At 46.4% G+C, this 17,612-nt stretch overlaps 1 protein-coding gene across 1 annotated transcript in view; it reads right to left on the reverse strand.

Annotated features, from left to right (window-relative positions):
- CDC37 (cell division cycle 37, HSP90 cochaperone) overlaps positions 1–17,612 on the reverse strand; it is a 116,664-nt gene that overhangs the window by 38,245 nt on the left and 60,807 nt on the right. The window contains exons 4-5 of the mRNA XM_086959059.1: positions 12,311–12,426; positions 11,848–11,970 (exon numbers count right to left, since the gene is read on the reverse strand). Coding sequence (XP_086815185.1) covers positions 11,848–11,970; positions 12,311–12,426 — 239 coding nt within the window. The remainder of the gene's footprint in view (positions 1–11,847; positions 11,971–12,310; positions 12,427–17,612) is intronic.

Raw genomic sequence — 17,612 nt, forward strand, 5'->3', positions numbered from 1 at the left:
GTATATCCCATTCGTGAATCTGTTGTGACTGACGACTCAACAGGTCTGCTATCAGATTGTGAATTCCTGGAAGGTGTTCTACTGTCAGATGTATGTTTTGAGGGATGGCCCATCTCCAAATTTTCTGTGCAAGCTGGGACAGTTGCAGAGAGTGTGTCTCCCCCCGTCCCCCCCGTTTTTGTATATAATACATGGCTGTCATATTATCCGTCCGGACTAGGACAGCTTTGTTTTCTATTTGTACTTGAAACGTTTTGAGTGCTAGGAAAATTGCTCGCAACTCTAAATGGTTGATGTGGAACTGTTTCTGTTGATTGTTCCACTGACCTTGTGTGGTATAATGCAAGAGATGGGCTCCCATCCTCCCATCCTGTGAGGGATGCATCGGTCATAAGCACTATCTATGGAACAGGGTCTAGGAACGGCTGTCCCTTTGTTAAGTTTTTGGTGTTCCACCATTGCAAAGAGCGATATGTACGGCTGTCTACCAACACCAGTTCTGTGAGCTGACCTTGAGCCTGATTCCATTGTTGTGCTAGACATTCTTGTAGTGGGCGCATTTGCAGTCTTGCATGAGGAACTATAAAGATGCAAGACGCCATCATGCCTATTAGTTTCATAAACACTCTGGCTGGGAGAGAGTGCTGGCATTGAAAAAGGGAGAGTAAGTTCTGAATACCTTGAATCCTGGCTTGACTGGGATACGCTAGAGCTGTAAATGTGTCTATGGTAGCTCCTAGATATTGATGAACGTGCGAAGGCTCTAGGTGAGACTTGTTGTAGTTTATCGTGAATCCTAAGTCGTGCAATGTTTGAATCGTTTGTTTTGTGTGTTGTACACACTAGTTGAACGACCTTGCTTTTATGAGCCAGTCGTCGAGGTAGGGGAAGACATGTATTTGTTGTCTTCTGAGATGTGCTGCTACCACTGCTAAGCACTTTGTAAACACTCGTGGTGCTGTTGTGACCCCGAATGGAAGGACTTTGAACTGATAGTGTTGTCCTTTGTATGACAAACCTTAGATACTTCCTGTGCGCTGGATGTATAGGAATGTGAAAGTAGGCGTCTTTTAGGTCTAGTGTGGACAGAAAATCTCCCTGCTGTAGTAATGGGAGTACTTGTTGTAAAGTGATCATGTGAAAATGATCCGATTGTATGTAGTGGTTGAGGGGCCCGAGGTCGAGAAATGGTCTTAATGTCCCGTCCTTTTTGGGAATTAGGAAGTACAGGGAGTAAACTCCTGTTCCTTGTTCCCCTGAAGGAACTACTTGAATAGCATCTTTTTGCTAGAACGTCCTGTTGAAGCAGAGTTATATGGTCTGTGGACATTAGACGCTGCCTGGGTGGTATGTTTGGGGGGGGTTGCTGTGAGATCTAGGCAGTAACCATGTTGGATAATTTGTCTTACCCACCTGTATGTTGTGATGGAGTTCCAGACAGGTAACTGTGAAAGTCTGCCCCCTACAGGAGTGGAATGCTGTAGGGGAGGCAGAGGGAAGTCACTGTTTGGGAGTGGAAGAGGAGCGGTTGTTGTTATTACCTCTGCCTCTTCCCTTGTTGTTGTTGCCTCTGTATCCTCCTCTAAAGTATCCTTTATTAGAGGAGGTTTGCGTGTTTGTTTTAAAAGATGATGTGGTCTCTGTGCCCGTTTGCTTTGCGCCTCCTCTATAGAAGGAGGGCGAAAAGAACCTTTATTTTGGGTGGATTGTAACGCACCCATAGACTTAGCTGGGTTTGTGTCCTTTTTCATTTTCTCTAGTGTTGTCTACCTCCGGCCCAAACAACTGGTTTTGATTAAAGGGCTGGTTCGGGATGGTAGTATGTACCTCTGGTTTAAAACCTGAAATGCATAACCATGCATGACGTCTGAGAATGAATATGCTACTTACCAGTAAGCATCTGTTCTTGGCATGTAGGGCTGCTAACATTCATATCTGTGCATAGATCGCTGCCTAGTGTTGGGTCCGGATGATTGCACATTGTTGTCCTGGAAGAGTCTTCGAAGTATCACGAGATAGGTGGCTCCTCCCCTGGACTACAGTGCGCATGGGCATCGACTCCATCCCCAGATTGTTTTTAGCCATTGTGCAGAGATGGAGTGAAATAGTGTAAATGATGACCATGCTAATGTTTGAATGCAAGAAAGTACCTGCAGCCGCTACGGGCGCCGGGGAGGAGGGCGGGCGATATGAATGTTAGCAGCCCTACATGCCAAGAACAGATGCATACTGGTAAGTAGCATATTCAGTTCGAGGCATGTGGGCTGCTAAATTCATATCTGTGCATAGAATACATAGCAGTCCCTCCATTAACGGCGGCCGCCCGTGCCGGCTGCAGAAGTTTGAAAAAGAGTTTTAAGAACAGCCTGACCTACAGCTGCCTGCTGTTTGGAATATACATCTACACAGTAGTGTTTAGTAAAGGTGTGTGGAGTAATCCACGTGGCTGCTCTACAAATATCTTCCAAAGGAATATTACCCAGGAAAGCCATGGAGGCCCCTAACTTGAGTGTGAAGTGGGCCCTGGGGGGGACCGTTAAAGTGCGCTTAGCCTTGTGGTAGCAAATTTGAATACAATTAACGATCCACCTGGCTATTCCAGCCTTGGAAATGGGGTTGCCTTTGTGCTGGGCTGAGAAGGCAACCAGTAGCTGTTGTGTCTTTCTAAAGCTTTTGGTCCTGTCAATGTAGTACAGTAATGCTCGTTTGACATCAAGCGTGTGGAGCATTCTTTCTGCTACTGTTTCAGGGTTTTGAAAGAATGTGGGTAGTTCAATGGTTTGATTGACATGAAACTGCGACACCACCTTAGGGAGAAACTTAGGGTTAGTGCGCAGCACTACCCTGTTAGGATGAATTTGAATAAATGGCTCTTGTATCGTGAGCGCTTGTAGCTCACTAACACGCCGTAGCGACGTGATGGCAATGAGAAAAGCCACTTTCCATGTCAAGAACTGAATCTCACAGGAATGTAGAGGCTCAAAGGGTGGTCCCATCAACCTGGTGAGGACCACATTGAGGTTCCACACAGGAGCTGGTGGGGACCTGGGGGGGATGACTCGTTTCAGCCCTTCCAGGAATGCTTTGATGGCAGGCACCCTGAAAACTGAGAGGTGCTGCCTGTTTTGGAGATAAGCTGCTATGGCGGATAAGTGTATCCGAATGGAAGCATACGCCAGATTACATTTGTAAAGATGTAACAAATAGCAGATGATATTAGGAATGGATGCATCTAGCGGGTTGATATGATGTTTTGTACAGTAAATGACAAACCGCTTCCATTTTGCCGCATAGCAAGCTCTGGTTGTTGGCCTTCTTGCCTCCCGGATGATGTCCATGCATTCCAGGGGCAAATTAAGGTAGCCAAACTCTAAGACCTCAGGAGCCAGATCGCTAGGTTCAGCTGTTGAGGATCTGGGTGCTGAATGTCGCCATGGTTCTGCGTTAAGAGCTTGGGAGTCAGGCGCAACCTTTGATGCGGTACCACCGAGAGTTCCAGAAACGTGGTGTACCAAGGCTGGCGTGCCCATGTTGGAGCAACCAGGATGAGTGTCATCGAGTGTTGCAGCAGCTTCCGTGCCACCAGCGGTATGAGAGGGGCTGGGGGAAAAGCGTACGCAAAGTTGCCTGACCAGTTCATCCATATCGCATTGCCCTGCGACTGTGGGTGTGGGAACCTGGCGGCGAAGCTTGGGCATTTTGCGTTCTCTTTTGTGGCAAACCGGTCTATCTCTGGATGACCCCATTGCTGGAAGTACGGGTGGAGTACTGATGGATGTATCTCCCACTCGTGCATTTGGTGGCTGTACCTGCTGAGCAGATCCGCCATCTGGTTGTCCACGCCCGGGAGGTGTTCCGCCATGAGGAAGATGTTCCTTTGAATGGCCCACTTCCACATGCTCTGAGCCAGATGAGACAACTGTGGAGAGTGTGTGCCTCCCTGCTTTTGGATATAGTACATTGCCGTCATGTTGTCCGTCCGGATCAACACGACCTTGTTGCACAGATGTACTTTGAAGGACTTCAGTGCCATGAAGATTGCCATCAGTTCTAAGTAGTTGATGTGCATCATCTTCTGCTGTGCCGACCATAGCCCCTGCACTGTGTAGTGGAGTACATGCGCTCCCCAACCCTGGAGGGATGCGTCCGTTGTCAGGATTATTTGTGGCACACGGGATTATTTGTGGCACACGCTCCTGGAATGGTCGGCCCTTGCAAAGGTTGTGTGGAGTCCACCAATGCAGAGAGTTGTATGCCCGACCAGTTACCAACACTAGGTCTTCCAACTGCCCTTGAGCCCGAGTCCACTGGCGTGCCAAGCATTCCTGAAGCGAACGCATATGCAACCTCGCGTGCGGGACTATGAAGATGCAGGAGGCCATCATGCCTATCAACTGCATAAACACTCTCGCAGGGAGTGAGTGCTGCGGTCTGAATCTTTGAATCAGCGACTGGATGCTGTTGATCCTCGCTGTGTTCGGCTGAGCTGTAGCAGTCAGAGTATTTATAGTCGCGCCCAAATACTGCTGCACATGTGCTGGCTGAAGGGGCGACTTTGGATAGTTGAGCGAAAACCCCAGACTGTGAAGAAGGTGAATAGTGCGGGACATGTCTGCGGCGCACTGCTGTGCCGACTTGGCTTGAACGAGCCAGTCGTCCAGGTAAGGGTAGACATGTATGTTCTGTCTCCTGAGGTGCGCCGCCACCGTTGCCAGACACTTTGTGAACACTCTGGGAGCAGTGGTCACCTCGAAGGGTAGGACCCTGAACTGGTAATGCCTGTTTAGAATGGTGAACCGGAGGTATTTTTTGTGGGATGGATGGAGTGGTACGTGAAAGTAAGCATCCTTGAGGTCCAAGGTTGCGAGAAAGTCTCCCTGGTTTAACAGTGGAAGAACTTGCTGCAGAGTTAACATGTGGAAGTGTTCTGAAAGAATATACATGTTGAGGGGGCGTAGGTACAGAATGGGTCTGAGTGAGCCGTCCTTTTTTGGGATTAAGAAGTACAGGGAATAAACCCCTGTGCCTTGTTCCTCCAGTGGCACGAGCTCTATTGCGCCTTTTTGCAGCATCACAAGAACCTCTTGCTGCAATAAGTGCAAGTGCTCCGCCGACATAGGACGTTGTCTTGGGGGTATGTTGGGTGGAGTGGACGTTAACTCCAAACAATAGCCGAACTGGATAAGTTTCCTTACCCACCTGTCTGTGGTGATGGACTTCCAGACTGGCAGGAACTGCTGGAGTCTCCCCCCGACCCCCCGACAGGTGTTGGATGGTCGGGGGGCAGTGACAGGAAGTCACTGTTTGTTGGCGGCAGAGGAACGGGAACTGTTGTTGCCTCTGCCCCTGCCCTTGGCGTTGTTTCCTCTATAACCTCCTCTACCCTGTTTGGTGTATGAGGACTGTGCCCCACTTTTACTGAATTGCGCCTGTTGTGCCAAGTGTCCTCTGGTAACACCCCGAGTGCCTGAGCGACGAAAAGTGCTCCCTCTGTATTGCTGAGACTGAAGTGCACCCATGGATTTCGCCGTCTCAGTATCTTTTTTAATTTTCTCGAGGTTGGAGTCCACCTCAGGGCCAAACAGTCTGTCTGGATTAACGGGCTGGTTGAGGATAACAGTCTGTATCTCTGGCTTGAACCCGGAGATGCAGAGCCATGCTTGACGCTGTAACATCACACTAGTATTTACCGCTCTGGCGCCCGTATCCGCAACGTCGAGCGCACATCTAATTGCAGCGTTGGAGATGAGCTTGCCTTCTTGGATAAGCATCTCAGCTCCTTCTTTAAACTCGTCTGGAAGGTGTTGTAAAAGCTGCTCTAAGGTGTCATAGTGTGCTCTGTCGTATCTGGCTAGCAGAGCTTGTGTGTTGGATATGCGCCAGATGTTTGCTGCCTGCGCTGCCACCCTTTTCCCCGATGCCTCCAGCACTTTTGACTCTTTGTCTGGGGGAGGAGCTTCACCTGTTTGTGAGTTCGCCCTTTTGCGAGCATTAGAGACCACCAAAGAGTCCAGAGGCAACTGGCCCCGTATGTAAGTTGGGTCCCCAGGTGCCGGCCTGTATTTTTTCTCTATTCTAGGGTTGACAACCCGAGCTCTTGTTGTTGTTGTTGAAAATGTCTGTGGCATGCTTAAGAACACCCTGAAGCATTGGAAGTGTTTTTACGGTTTTCTCAGCAGCAGAGAAAGTGTCAAATAGAAAGTCAACGTCCACAGGGTCAGCATGCATTTCCACCTTATGGTTTGCAGCTGCCCTCTCAATTAAGGCATTGAACGCCGCAGAATCTTCTGTAGGAGAAGGCTTTGCTCCAAAAGCTTGTGGGTCATGGACAGCTTGTTGGTCCCCTTGATCACCTGAGGCCAACCATGAGTCTTGTTGCTCATCAGGGTCTATGTTTTCTGGAAAAGTATACTCCTCGTCCTGATCACCTAGTTCTCCATCTGAGCAAGTGGGTGAAGGCGATGGGCTCCTTGCAGGATGCAGAGGAATGCGCTCAACAAGTTCCGGCGTTTCTGGCGCTGGCCTCTTCTTTTTCAGAGGGATTACAAACGACTCCAAAGGCTGTGAAGTAATCTTCCTCTTATAGAGCGTTAATTTTCCCGTGTCGGCGTCGATATACTGTTCCGACTGCTCGTCCAGTAAGGGTTGTCGACTCAAACTGCCACTCAGCTGAGTATGCCCTACCCCTTCTGAGTCCTTAGGCACCGACCGTGGTGCAAAGGCTTTTGGCACCAGTTTGGGTGGTAGAGTAAAGAGGAGCGGCTTGGAGCTCTTTTTCGGTTCCGATACTGGAGTAGGTACCGAGGGCGTCTTCGGCGCCGACGTCAGTTCTTTCTCCCGAATACGTTTGAGGGAGTCTGCCACTTGCTTCGTAAAAGAAGCGGACGGTCTCGTCGACCCGACTGAGGACCTCGATCCACCCCCAGGGGAAGACTGGAGCGTTGATGAATCCTTGGTTTTAGCTGGAGGCGCAGACGTAGTCTCGACAACTGCGCGTCCGCCACCATCCATGGCCCCATGCGTCGACGACGATGGCTTCGGATCGGTGGACTTTCCGTTCGACGTAGTGGCTCCCGACTTCAGCTCGGTGCCCTTTGCCGATTTGGCCTCGACGGCTGGTTTGCCTGTAGACGCGGTAGGCTTGACCGCTGACGGCTCGACGGAGGACTTCGACTTGGACTCGACCACCTTAGTGGAGTGCTGGGCGACCGCCTTCGAGCTTGGCTCCTTGACCACTTTAGGCGCTTTAGCCTGTTCGACAGCCTTCTTCGGCTTCGAGGCCTCCTCCGACGACGCCGCCAATGGCGTCTTCGGTTTCGGTGCTGCGTCGGCCATTTTAGATTTGGTCGATCCCGATGGTTTCACTTTCGGTTTCGATTTAGGCAATGGCGGCTCCGTAGAGGCGTCCGTAGCCGGGCCAGAAGGCTGGGCCGAGGAACGAGGTGTAGGGTCGTGGGTAAGGCCTTGTGGCGATCCCGTGACCTGAGCCTTTGTATGATCGGGGCATAGCTCATCCTCCGAGCTATCTTCCACAGCCCCAAAAGGTTCTTAGTCGTCCCCTACCTCCTCAACGTCTTCCTCGAGGTCCTGGTCTTGTTCGTAGTCGGCCTCGACGTCCGCCGATGGAGGTGAAATCTGCAGGTGAAGTTCTTGTTCGCCTGCGTCGGGGCTGTCGAAGATGTCCACTGGTGCCGGTGCTGATCGCTGGGCCTGGAGGCGCGCCACGCGCCGAAGCTTGATCGTCTTCTTCGATCGAAACCTGGAACATGCCATACAGCTGGCTTCGTCGTGGTCCGGCGATAAGCACTTGTTGCACACAGGGTGCACGTCGATGTGTGGGTATTTCGAACCACACACGGGGCAGTACTTGAACGGACTCCGTGCCATTGTAGAATCGTCAGGGTCTTGCTGCGTCGACAGGGCCTCGATGACCGAAGAGTCACCCGACTCCTCCGATATCCGACTCGACGAGCCGGAGTATACACGAGACCGAACGCGAACAATACCGACGAAGTAGGGAAAGCCTTTTGGCCTTTAAGAAGTTGTTTTATCGATTCCGAACAGGAGACGTCGAAATCACATCCGAACCCAATGGCGGAAAAAAACAATCTGGGGATGGAGTCGGTGCCCATGCGCACTGTAGTCCAGGGGAGGAGCCACCTATCTCGTGATACTTCGAAGACTCTTCCAGGACAACAATGTGCAATCATCCGGACCCAACACTAGGCGGCGATCTATGCACAGATATGAATTTAGCAGCCCACATGCCTCGAACTCACACTAGTATTGACTGCTTTGGATGCTGTGTCAGCTACATCTAGTGCGCATTTAATTGAGGCATTAGATATTAGTTTGCCTTCTTGTAAGAGCTCTGCTGCCTGATCTTTGTATTGATCTGGGAGATGTTCCATTAACTTTTCTAGTTGGTCGTAGTGAGCTCTGTCGTAGCGTGAAAGTAAGGCTTGTGTGTTTGCTATGCGCCATAGGTTTGCTGCTTGCGCAGCAATCCTTTTTCCCGACGCATAAATCATTTTCGATTCCTTGTCAGGCGGGGGCGTGTCACCAGAAGTTTGGGAGTTTGCTCTTTTACGTGCATTTGACACTACCAAAGAGTCTAGTGGCAGATGTCCCATAATATAGACCGGATCAGCTGGTGCTGGTCTATACTTCTTTTCTTTTCTACTCTGGGATTTAGCACTCTACATCTTCTGGATCTTTAAAAATATCCGGTGCATGTTTAATCACCCCTTTGATCATAGGTAATACTATCTTCTGTAGGGGAAGGTTTTGTTGGGTAGTACTGAGGCTCAGGGATGTCTGGTGTAAAACCATATGCCTCGTCCTCCTTGGGATATTGTGTGTTGACCTCCTCATCTAAAGGGTATGTTACGTCATTGCCCCCACCTAAATCATAGTCTTCATCAGTGTGGTGTGATGATGCAGGAGATTGAACTGGAGAAGTTATAGGTTCAATGTAAGGATTAGGAGAGGAAGAAGGTGAAGGAGAGGAAGGGTGCATTGGAGAAGTTGCACAGTCCTTTTTAGCAGGAACCACAGGTGGAAGTGGTGTGTCTGCTGGTCTTTTCTTATATGGAATTGCTTCCACATGTCCAGTTTTTGGATTAATATAGACCTTTTTCTGTTTAGGATCTGGTTTAAACAGTTCTTCTTGTTCCACAATCTTCTTTGGCGTCGATTTTTTCGGTGCCAATATACGTGGATTAGTGTTCTTTGCCTTGTAAGGAGTGATCGAGTCCTGTGGCAATTTCTTCGGTGCCGAAGGTTTTTTAGGCTTGTCTGTATCATGCCTTGGAGACTGATACTGATTTTGTAATTTTGACGTGGAGACAGGTTTTGTTGGGCCTGCGGCGCCGGAATCTGGCTTCCCTTCTTTATTTTTGTAACCGGAGGGTTTCGGAGTCGAAGCTTTCGGGTCCGGTACGGTTCTTGGCTTTGGCACCGATGTGTCTTTTGGTTCAGGTGCCGAAGGGTCTTTGGGCACCGAAGGGCGTTTTGGCTTCGTGTCGAAGAATCCTTCGGTGTCGAACGATGTTTCGGTGCCAATGGAGGAGGTGGAATTGGCATGTGATGATTTTTCGGCGCCGAGGCACCGGAAGGCATAGTCTTTTTCCTCGGAGCCGAGCCCGAAGGCGGGGCGTCGGAGGGTAAATTTCGGTCTCGACTGGGCCCCATGGGCGGAGTGCCGACCGCTGCCTTTGTCTTGGGTAGTGTATGTTTTGCGGGGGCAGTGGTACTCACTGGTTGTCGAGATGGAATCAAATCGTCCGAGTCCTCTGCCCCCGATATGATCTGGAGACCAGGCGAGTCTTCCTCGGCGACGAGTGGAGCCTCGTCTTCTGAGATATCTTCGATTGGATCTTCGTCCTCTGAGACGTCTTCTTCGACGATCTCCTCCTCAAAGATGGCCTCCGGTGCTGGCGCTGATCTTCTCATTTCGTGTCACCGGGCCCTCCGATCCGATCGAAGAAAACTATTCGGGAAGGAGGCACAGGCTGCGCAGGTCGACTTGTGTTCTGGCGAGAGACAGAGGTTGCAAACCTTGTGATGGTCGCTATGAGGGAATTTTGCTCGACATACCGGGCATCTCTTAAATGGAGTTCTGTCCATGAGGCGTAGGCCGTATGGCACCGATAGGCCCAACGGCCCGCGTCGACGCACCGGAATGTAGCTGGTGATGTCGAAAAGTCTATTCGACGTCGAAATAAGTTTATCTAAAAAAATGCAGAAAAGTCTTTACTAGCCGGAGCAGAAAACTTTCATCCGAACCCAGTGGCGGAAAAAAACAATCTGGCGTCGATGACCATGCACAGTATTGTCCAAGGGAGGAGTCACCTATCTCGTGACTACAAAGACTTCTTCCAAGAAGACAACAACCTGCAATCATCCGAGCCCAACACCAGGTGGCGATCTATTGCTAAGTGTAGGATCTGCAGCTCATATGCCTCGAACATTAGGTTTTGCAATGTGAAAACTGCAGTGATACTTTGAGCAGGGAATGCATTTAAAATATTTATCAGATAGCACCAAGAATGAAACATTCAACAAACTTAGAAAAAAAACAATTTTTGTTAAACAAAAACTTTAAGTGCATTCCAACAACAGCAGCAGCAGCTTCTACATGTTCATTTAACCACTACAAAAAACAAGTAGTGTGCACGCACAACTTCTCTTTTCAGATCCTGGCTATTCTTCAGACCAGTCATAATTAATCAGCAATAAATCATCTTTCAGCTTAGTGATCCAGTCCATATTGGTAACGTCATTGAGCATTCCCCAACTCCATATCCAAATAGAAGCATAAAAAGAGAAGATGTGACAAAGGTTCAAAGTTCATGGTTGTGGAGAACACACGTCAAAGCTCAGGCTTTCGTGTTGCATGCATTGTAGGTTCATTAGCAAATTTCTTTCTGCGGTAAATCAGAAACTAAAGTGGGAGAGTCTGTAAACCTTTCAGCAGTAAATCTGAATATTAAAGTTTAAAGGGAAAAAAAAACTGGTTCAGAAGCTCAGTATCCTGGGCACAAGAGATTTCCTAACCGGCACATACAAGTCATTCAAGTTGTCGGTGCCAGTCAAACCATATAGTCCGGGACTAGGCTCCTCAAGAGCCACCAATCTTAGATTCCCAAAGTAATGGAAGAGCTTCAAAAAATGGTAACACATTGTTCTTTCTGGATTTTACTGGGTTAGACCTTTTTGGGGGCAACTGTCTCTTGTCAGCCATGTTCCCAAATGCAGAGCAGCAAAGCCCAAGTTAGGTGGGAGTGTAAATAATCCCTTTGTCCTTGCATCTAACATGAATACCCATTCCTCACCTGCAGATACCCCCCCCAGAGAACATTCTGGGGGGGTATAGCTGGCTTGGTGTTTCTCCTAATGGCAACCAAGTTTATCTAACCAAAAGCAGTTGTGTTAAATACATGAGAAATTAGTTGGCAAATTATCGATCAAGTAATCTGCGCTAATTAGGCCATAATTGTGCCATACCAAGAAGGTGAGAGAGATGAGCAAAGACAGAACCAGAAATGGAAAATGAGGGGGATGCCAGGCGCCTCTATTAACAGCAACTCAGGTTACGTGATATGGAGCAAGGCAGACCAAGGAAGAGTGAAGGAAGGAGGAACCAGTGGGAGATTCTTGGTGAAAAACAATCAATGAAAGGCAAGGGTAGTAAAAAAAAAAAAAAAAAAAAAAAAATTCTAAACAAATAATCTATGAACCAGAAGCAATGCAAAAACATTGCATGAATATCATCAGAAATGTTACGAAATAGAGGACAATGTGAAGGTGATGAGGAAGCTGCTGAAGCCCCCTTCTGACACCTACCTTTATCTTAGTGAAGAACTGACGGAAGCAGGCTCGTGGGTCCACCTTCAGGCTCTTCGCCAGTTCCAGAATGAACTGCATAACGATGGTCTGGTGGGCCACTTGTTCCATTAGTGCGTGCTTCTAGAAACGGCAAAGAGGGCACAAAATTGTAAAAGGGGTGCAGGGAAGCAGACAAATTCAAGCCTCAGAAAAAAAAAAACTACTGGCAGAAGAACATGCTCTTCCTTTAGGCTGCCAGTGTTGCAGGAAAGTCTATCCTGAACACACCTCCGGTTATGATACAGACGTTTACCTACTCAGAATATACAAGTGCAAAACATAGGTTTGTCAAAGTAATTTATACCACACCTCAACGTTTGGTGAGGTTAAGAAATAAACAAGTCCAAGAACGCAGTATCCTAGTGACTGTTTACCAGCATTTCCCAACAAACACTTGTCACACCAGTTTGGCTGACCTTACCTCCTCCACTTCCAGATCAATGCACCAGATAACCAGGTAGTTTGCCGTCTCTTCACACACGAGATGGGGGTTATCAGAGAGATACTTCTGGCTGTCCTCCCAGCGGCGTAGCATTCCTGCACAACAGGTTGGTGTCAAATCATAGGTTTGTGAAAGGAGGAGAAATGAAGCAAATACGCAAGTTTTTTTTCTTGGCTTATAAATTTTATTTAAGGGGGCGGGGGGGGGGGGTGAGTACTGCCACCACCCTACCAGATACCTCAGTCAGACCTCTCTACATTTTCACAAACTCATTTTAGCAATTGAGCAAAAACAAAAAACTGCCTGTGTTTTCCTGAAAATATGCAATAGGAACCTTTAATTTGGAAAAAAATAGGTCGCATGCAAAATATAAAAAAAGAAAAATAAAAGATGATAATACGAGAACAGGCAGATGGACTACATGCTCCAACAGCACGTGTACACTACAAATCACAGGTTTGAGTCATATCATGCCTGACTCAAGTCAGTATATCTCACAATTTAAAACATTTTGTATCTCTTTATTACAAGCTGCACAGAATCAGCCGCCAGTCAAGTACCAACAACTATAATATTACCACCTATACAGAAAGGAGTGCTTATTCATAATGTTCACACGCTAATTGCGCTTCAATGTTCATATCCTTCAAGAAAAGTCCATAGGCAGTCTTTAATGAACTACCAATTTGTGTTTTATTTCAACAATCTTCCAATTATTGCATCTAGAAACCATTACAATGGACAATCCAGCCAACTGGTGTGTTCACGTCCAACGCAACCTAGAGACGGCAGGAATTATTGCACTGACCAGACAGGATGCTGCGTTGGACGTGAACGCACCGAATCTCAGATAAACCCTCAATAAGGGGATGAATGGATAAAGCCTTAACAGGTATCACAGAGTCTTCTAAGAGAATGAAAATTAGAGCCCTGACGATGTCCAATGTGGCAGAAACGCGTTGTCTGTATTGTCCATTGTAATGGTTTCTAGATGCAATTATTGGAAAAGTGGTGAAATAAAACACAAATTGGTTGTTCATTAAAGACTGCCTATGGACTTTTTTTGAAGGATACAACATTGACGCAATTAGCTTGTGAACATTATGAATAAACGCTCCTTTCTGTATAGGTGGTTATAGATTGAGGGGCCCGTGGCTGTGCAACCATTGTGAGTAGAGCGCGGTGCAACCAACTAGAACGGTAACCAGTATTGTACATCAGGGTGCACGCTTCGAAGCCCTCACCGTTGGTCGGGTGGAAGCAACTATAACATTACCTGGGCCGACACAACCTTCTCCATAAACCTAAAGTGGCCAAAAAGGATGCTGGCTGTCTGTCACAAGGCACTGTTAGTTTACAGTGGGCTTCATGCCCACCACTGTTCACCACTGGCTGGTTTTATTAACCCTCATTTGCTTACTTAACTTTTGTGGGCTTTCCTTCCTCTTCTGGTGTTTGTCCCTCCTCTGGAGCAAAGACCCACTACTTGTGTCCACTCGCCATTCTTGCTTCATCACCCCCTCAATGCACTTCCCCATCACAGCCCACCCACCTTTGAGTCCAAGTGCTTTCCCAACCAACATGACTGTTTCCAAGTTTACTGTTTATTCGTGTGCCTCCTCATCCCCCACACTCTGTGGTTCCCATTGTTCTCTTACTTCTCCTTTTCTCCCCCACCACCATCTTTCTCAGTAACCCTTCCTCCCTCTGTGTCGCTGCGTCAGCTTACCCACTGGTAGACTTTAGTCTCATTTGCCTGCTGCTTAATAAATTGCTTGCCTTGACTTTTAAGGTACTGCTAATGCATGTGTTTATAGCTGTATCCTTAGTGCGTTTCTCTTACTCACTCGGTGCTCCATGTTTTCGCTCAGTCAGGTGTTTCTGCACCAACCATGTTGCTTTCCCGCCTATCTGCTTATCTCCCCTGAGCCACACTGTGCTCTCCACCCATGCACCCTTTTTGCTACCACTTTTCCCTCGAACAGAGCTTTGTTACTTCTGCCTCATTGCATTGCTTCCAGGCCGAATTATGAAAAGAAAAAAAAGCGTTAATGGATTTTGTTTTAAGTTTTACTTATTGAGCCAGCTAAGATCCATAAGGTAAAAGAGAAAAACTGCCTCTACCATAGACTTTTTTAAAATGTTTTTTTGCCATGCTGCACAGCATCATTAAAGACCATGGGCAAAGCTCATAGGTCCAAAAGACAAAGTCTATTGCCTTTGCCGATGCTTGCCTGCTGAGCAGTCTGAGAAACTGACATGTTTATCGGTGTAGCAAAGTTAAGCAGCAGCATTTTACAACCTATCTTTTGAAGTATTGACTTCTGAGTGCTAAAAATGTTATTCACAATGTTGGTGAACTTATGACTAGTTTTTAGTCACAATTCTGATCAGGGCATAGCACAGACTGCGCAACATCACAGAGGACATCTTTCAGATCATGAATTGGGTGAATCAGTTAAGGATATTGGACGTTTCAGCGGCTGTTCAGAGAGGATACTGATCTTCTCCTCAACACCCTATCTATAAATTCTGGTAGAGAGAACTGTACTGAAATGGTTCAAATCTATACAGATGCTACCAAAATGTAAATGTAAAATAACAGCCACACTTGGGGCCTGAGGAAGATCTTGGTAGACAGGATTAATTTGTCACAAACGTGACAGATATCCCGTCAACCAAATTACAATTCCATTATCTCCCATGAAACTTGTAATACGGTGGACAGGATATCTGTCACGTCTGTGACAGAGTATCCCATCCGCCAAGATCATAATCGGGCACTTAGCGTCCCACAAGGATCCGTATCCTATAATCTATACGTGGAATCACTAGATTTGCTCAAAAACTCTTGGCCTCTAAGAGTAAACCCCTGCCTCATTTTACTTCTTCACTTATCTTCACTTACATTCCAAACTCATAACATTTCCTTTGCTTCTATTACCTTTTAGTCTACTTGCCTTCAAACGATAAGACTGTAGGAGACATCACATGGTGTCCCAGAATGCAGAAGTTTGCTTGTCAAGTACTCTTCTATCCCTTCACTCATATTGCCATTTCTAACCATATGTAGACCTCCATCTTATAATCCCACCCTTTTCCTTCATTTTGCCTTCAAAATCATCTAACAAAAGAAAGAATCGTCTACTTAAGGAGATTTCAAGGCTTGGCTAGCCTAACTCAATGGTCCACAATCAATTATGTTATTCAACCCGGAATCACTAATTCTTGGACCCACACCTCTGGGCATACTCTGACACAATAACTTCTTCTTATCACGTTACCTGGACCAATCAGGTTATAAGATAGTTTAGCTGTTTCATTTTTTCTCCTCCAGCTAAGTCACCTTTCTCAATCCGTGAAGCAATGTAAGAGCTCAGAAAAACTACTTCCCCCATCTCCCACACTCCACTCACCAAACCAAACTATCTTAGAAAAGGAAACTGCATTTGGCAAACAAACCAAATAACAATTAAACACCACTTGGGGATTTATGAAGCTCATTTCAGATGGTTGTAAAAGACTACAAAATTCATGGTGCATCGCAAAAGCTACTTGAACCCCCAAGAAACTTCACAAGACAACAGCTGAATCCAGAATGTTCAACCTCCAAAATCACTCACTAGAACTGCTACTTTCAGGTGTCACCACTTCATCCAGACCTAGAAAATCTGGAATAATATCGTTGAAAAAACCAAGGCGGTCTTACAACTTCATTTAAACCTTATATTGACCTCTCAACCAAATAAAACAAAAGCAGAGGCTTCTCTTCTTTGAACCTCTATCTGCAGATGAGTTTGCCAAATTTTCAAAAGCATGTGGCATACCAAGATCGCCAGTGGACGGTCAAGGCTTCCTCATTAACTGCTCAGCGTCAAATTGAACCACGACCATCATCAAACACTCATTGGAATATTATACAAAAGGTAGAGACCAGAAGGTCTATAAATATTGCCCAATCTGCCATGATCTTCTCTTAGGCAAAAGGATCGAAAAAACTATCTATAAACCATGTAACCTCAAAAGCAGTACTGGAACCAACTGCACGCCTGATTACTATACAAACCCGTCAGGGGTATGAAGAGCTATAAAAAAATTTAAAAACATATTTCCAATGAGGTATGGATAAACAAATATCAATAAGGATTTTGGCAATGATTAAGTCAAAAACTACCCATCAAAAATGAAACGCCTGATCTGAACCTAAAGAAAAGATGAATTATTAGTAGTTAGAATCTAAGAACAACAGCGCAAACATATGGTAGACTAACATACAGAACACTGGTCTATCCTTTACGAAATAGCAGTCTAAATCTCTAAGCCTTCCAGTGGAAAACAAGATCAGTTAAATCAATAAGGAAATTCAACACTCGTGACGATCTTAAACAAAACATTCAAGCTCTTATTAAGTCTTGCATAACTATGGGATAACCTTACTCAACGACTCCCTCGCTATTTGCAAAGTACCCGTAAAAACATTTCACACAACTGACGGGACGATCAAGACCATGAAGAAATTTCAATATGCTAAGCCCCTACAAGTCAAACTCAAATGGCACACTCTAAAAAGTGAGATGCACTTCCCCTGCGTGCGTCATCTTTAAAGCTTGGAACCTCAACATATACCCTTAATGGCATGCCATCTCGGTGGGGGGATGGGGGATATGCCTCTCTGAAAGAGAAGCAGCCCACTCAGGCCTCGCCGTCAAAAATGGACTACAGCTATAGAGATAAGACAGGGCCCAACTTTCACATTTTTCAAAACCCGCCTAAAAAGAAATTTATTGTTGCATCAATTTATAAATCATGGGTCTGAACAACGGACTAAACTTTATACACAGATTAATAATGAAGACTGTTCCACATGGCGTCATCCTTGTTGTAGGTCACTCCTCTTCTTGGGACTACCCTGTGTTAATTAGACTGCACTCTCCTTCCACATCCTGCTCTCTTACACTTCAACTCAGTCAATAATTTTCTCCTTTAGTGAAAATGCCCCAGCTTTTTGTACTATGCCTTCCGAACAAGGTTTTTACACTGATTATTTCTTTTTAAACTTTTTTCCTACAATCTTTCTAAGACACCCCAACATTCCCGGAGATAAGGCCCATGCCATAGAAAATGAATAAAACATAAAAACAAATACAAATATATTTCGCAAAAGTGTGTTTAGTGCAAATGTAAGGTAACTTAAACTGATCACAGTTTATAAGAAAGAACAAGATGAGGAGGAATGGGTCAGTCTACTGCTTAAGCTGCATATTTTTGTCATGCTGAAACA

This window comes from Lissotriton vulgaris, chromosome 1_1, assembly GCF_964263255.1.
Source record: "Lissotriton vulgaris chromosome 1_1, aLisVul1.2, whole genome shotgun sequence".
In the NCBI taxonomy this organism is placed as follows: Eukaryota; Metazoa; Chordata; class Amphibia; order Caudata; family Salamandridae; genus Lissotriton; species Lissotriton vulgaris.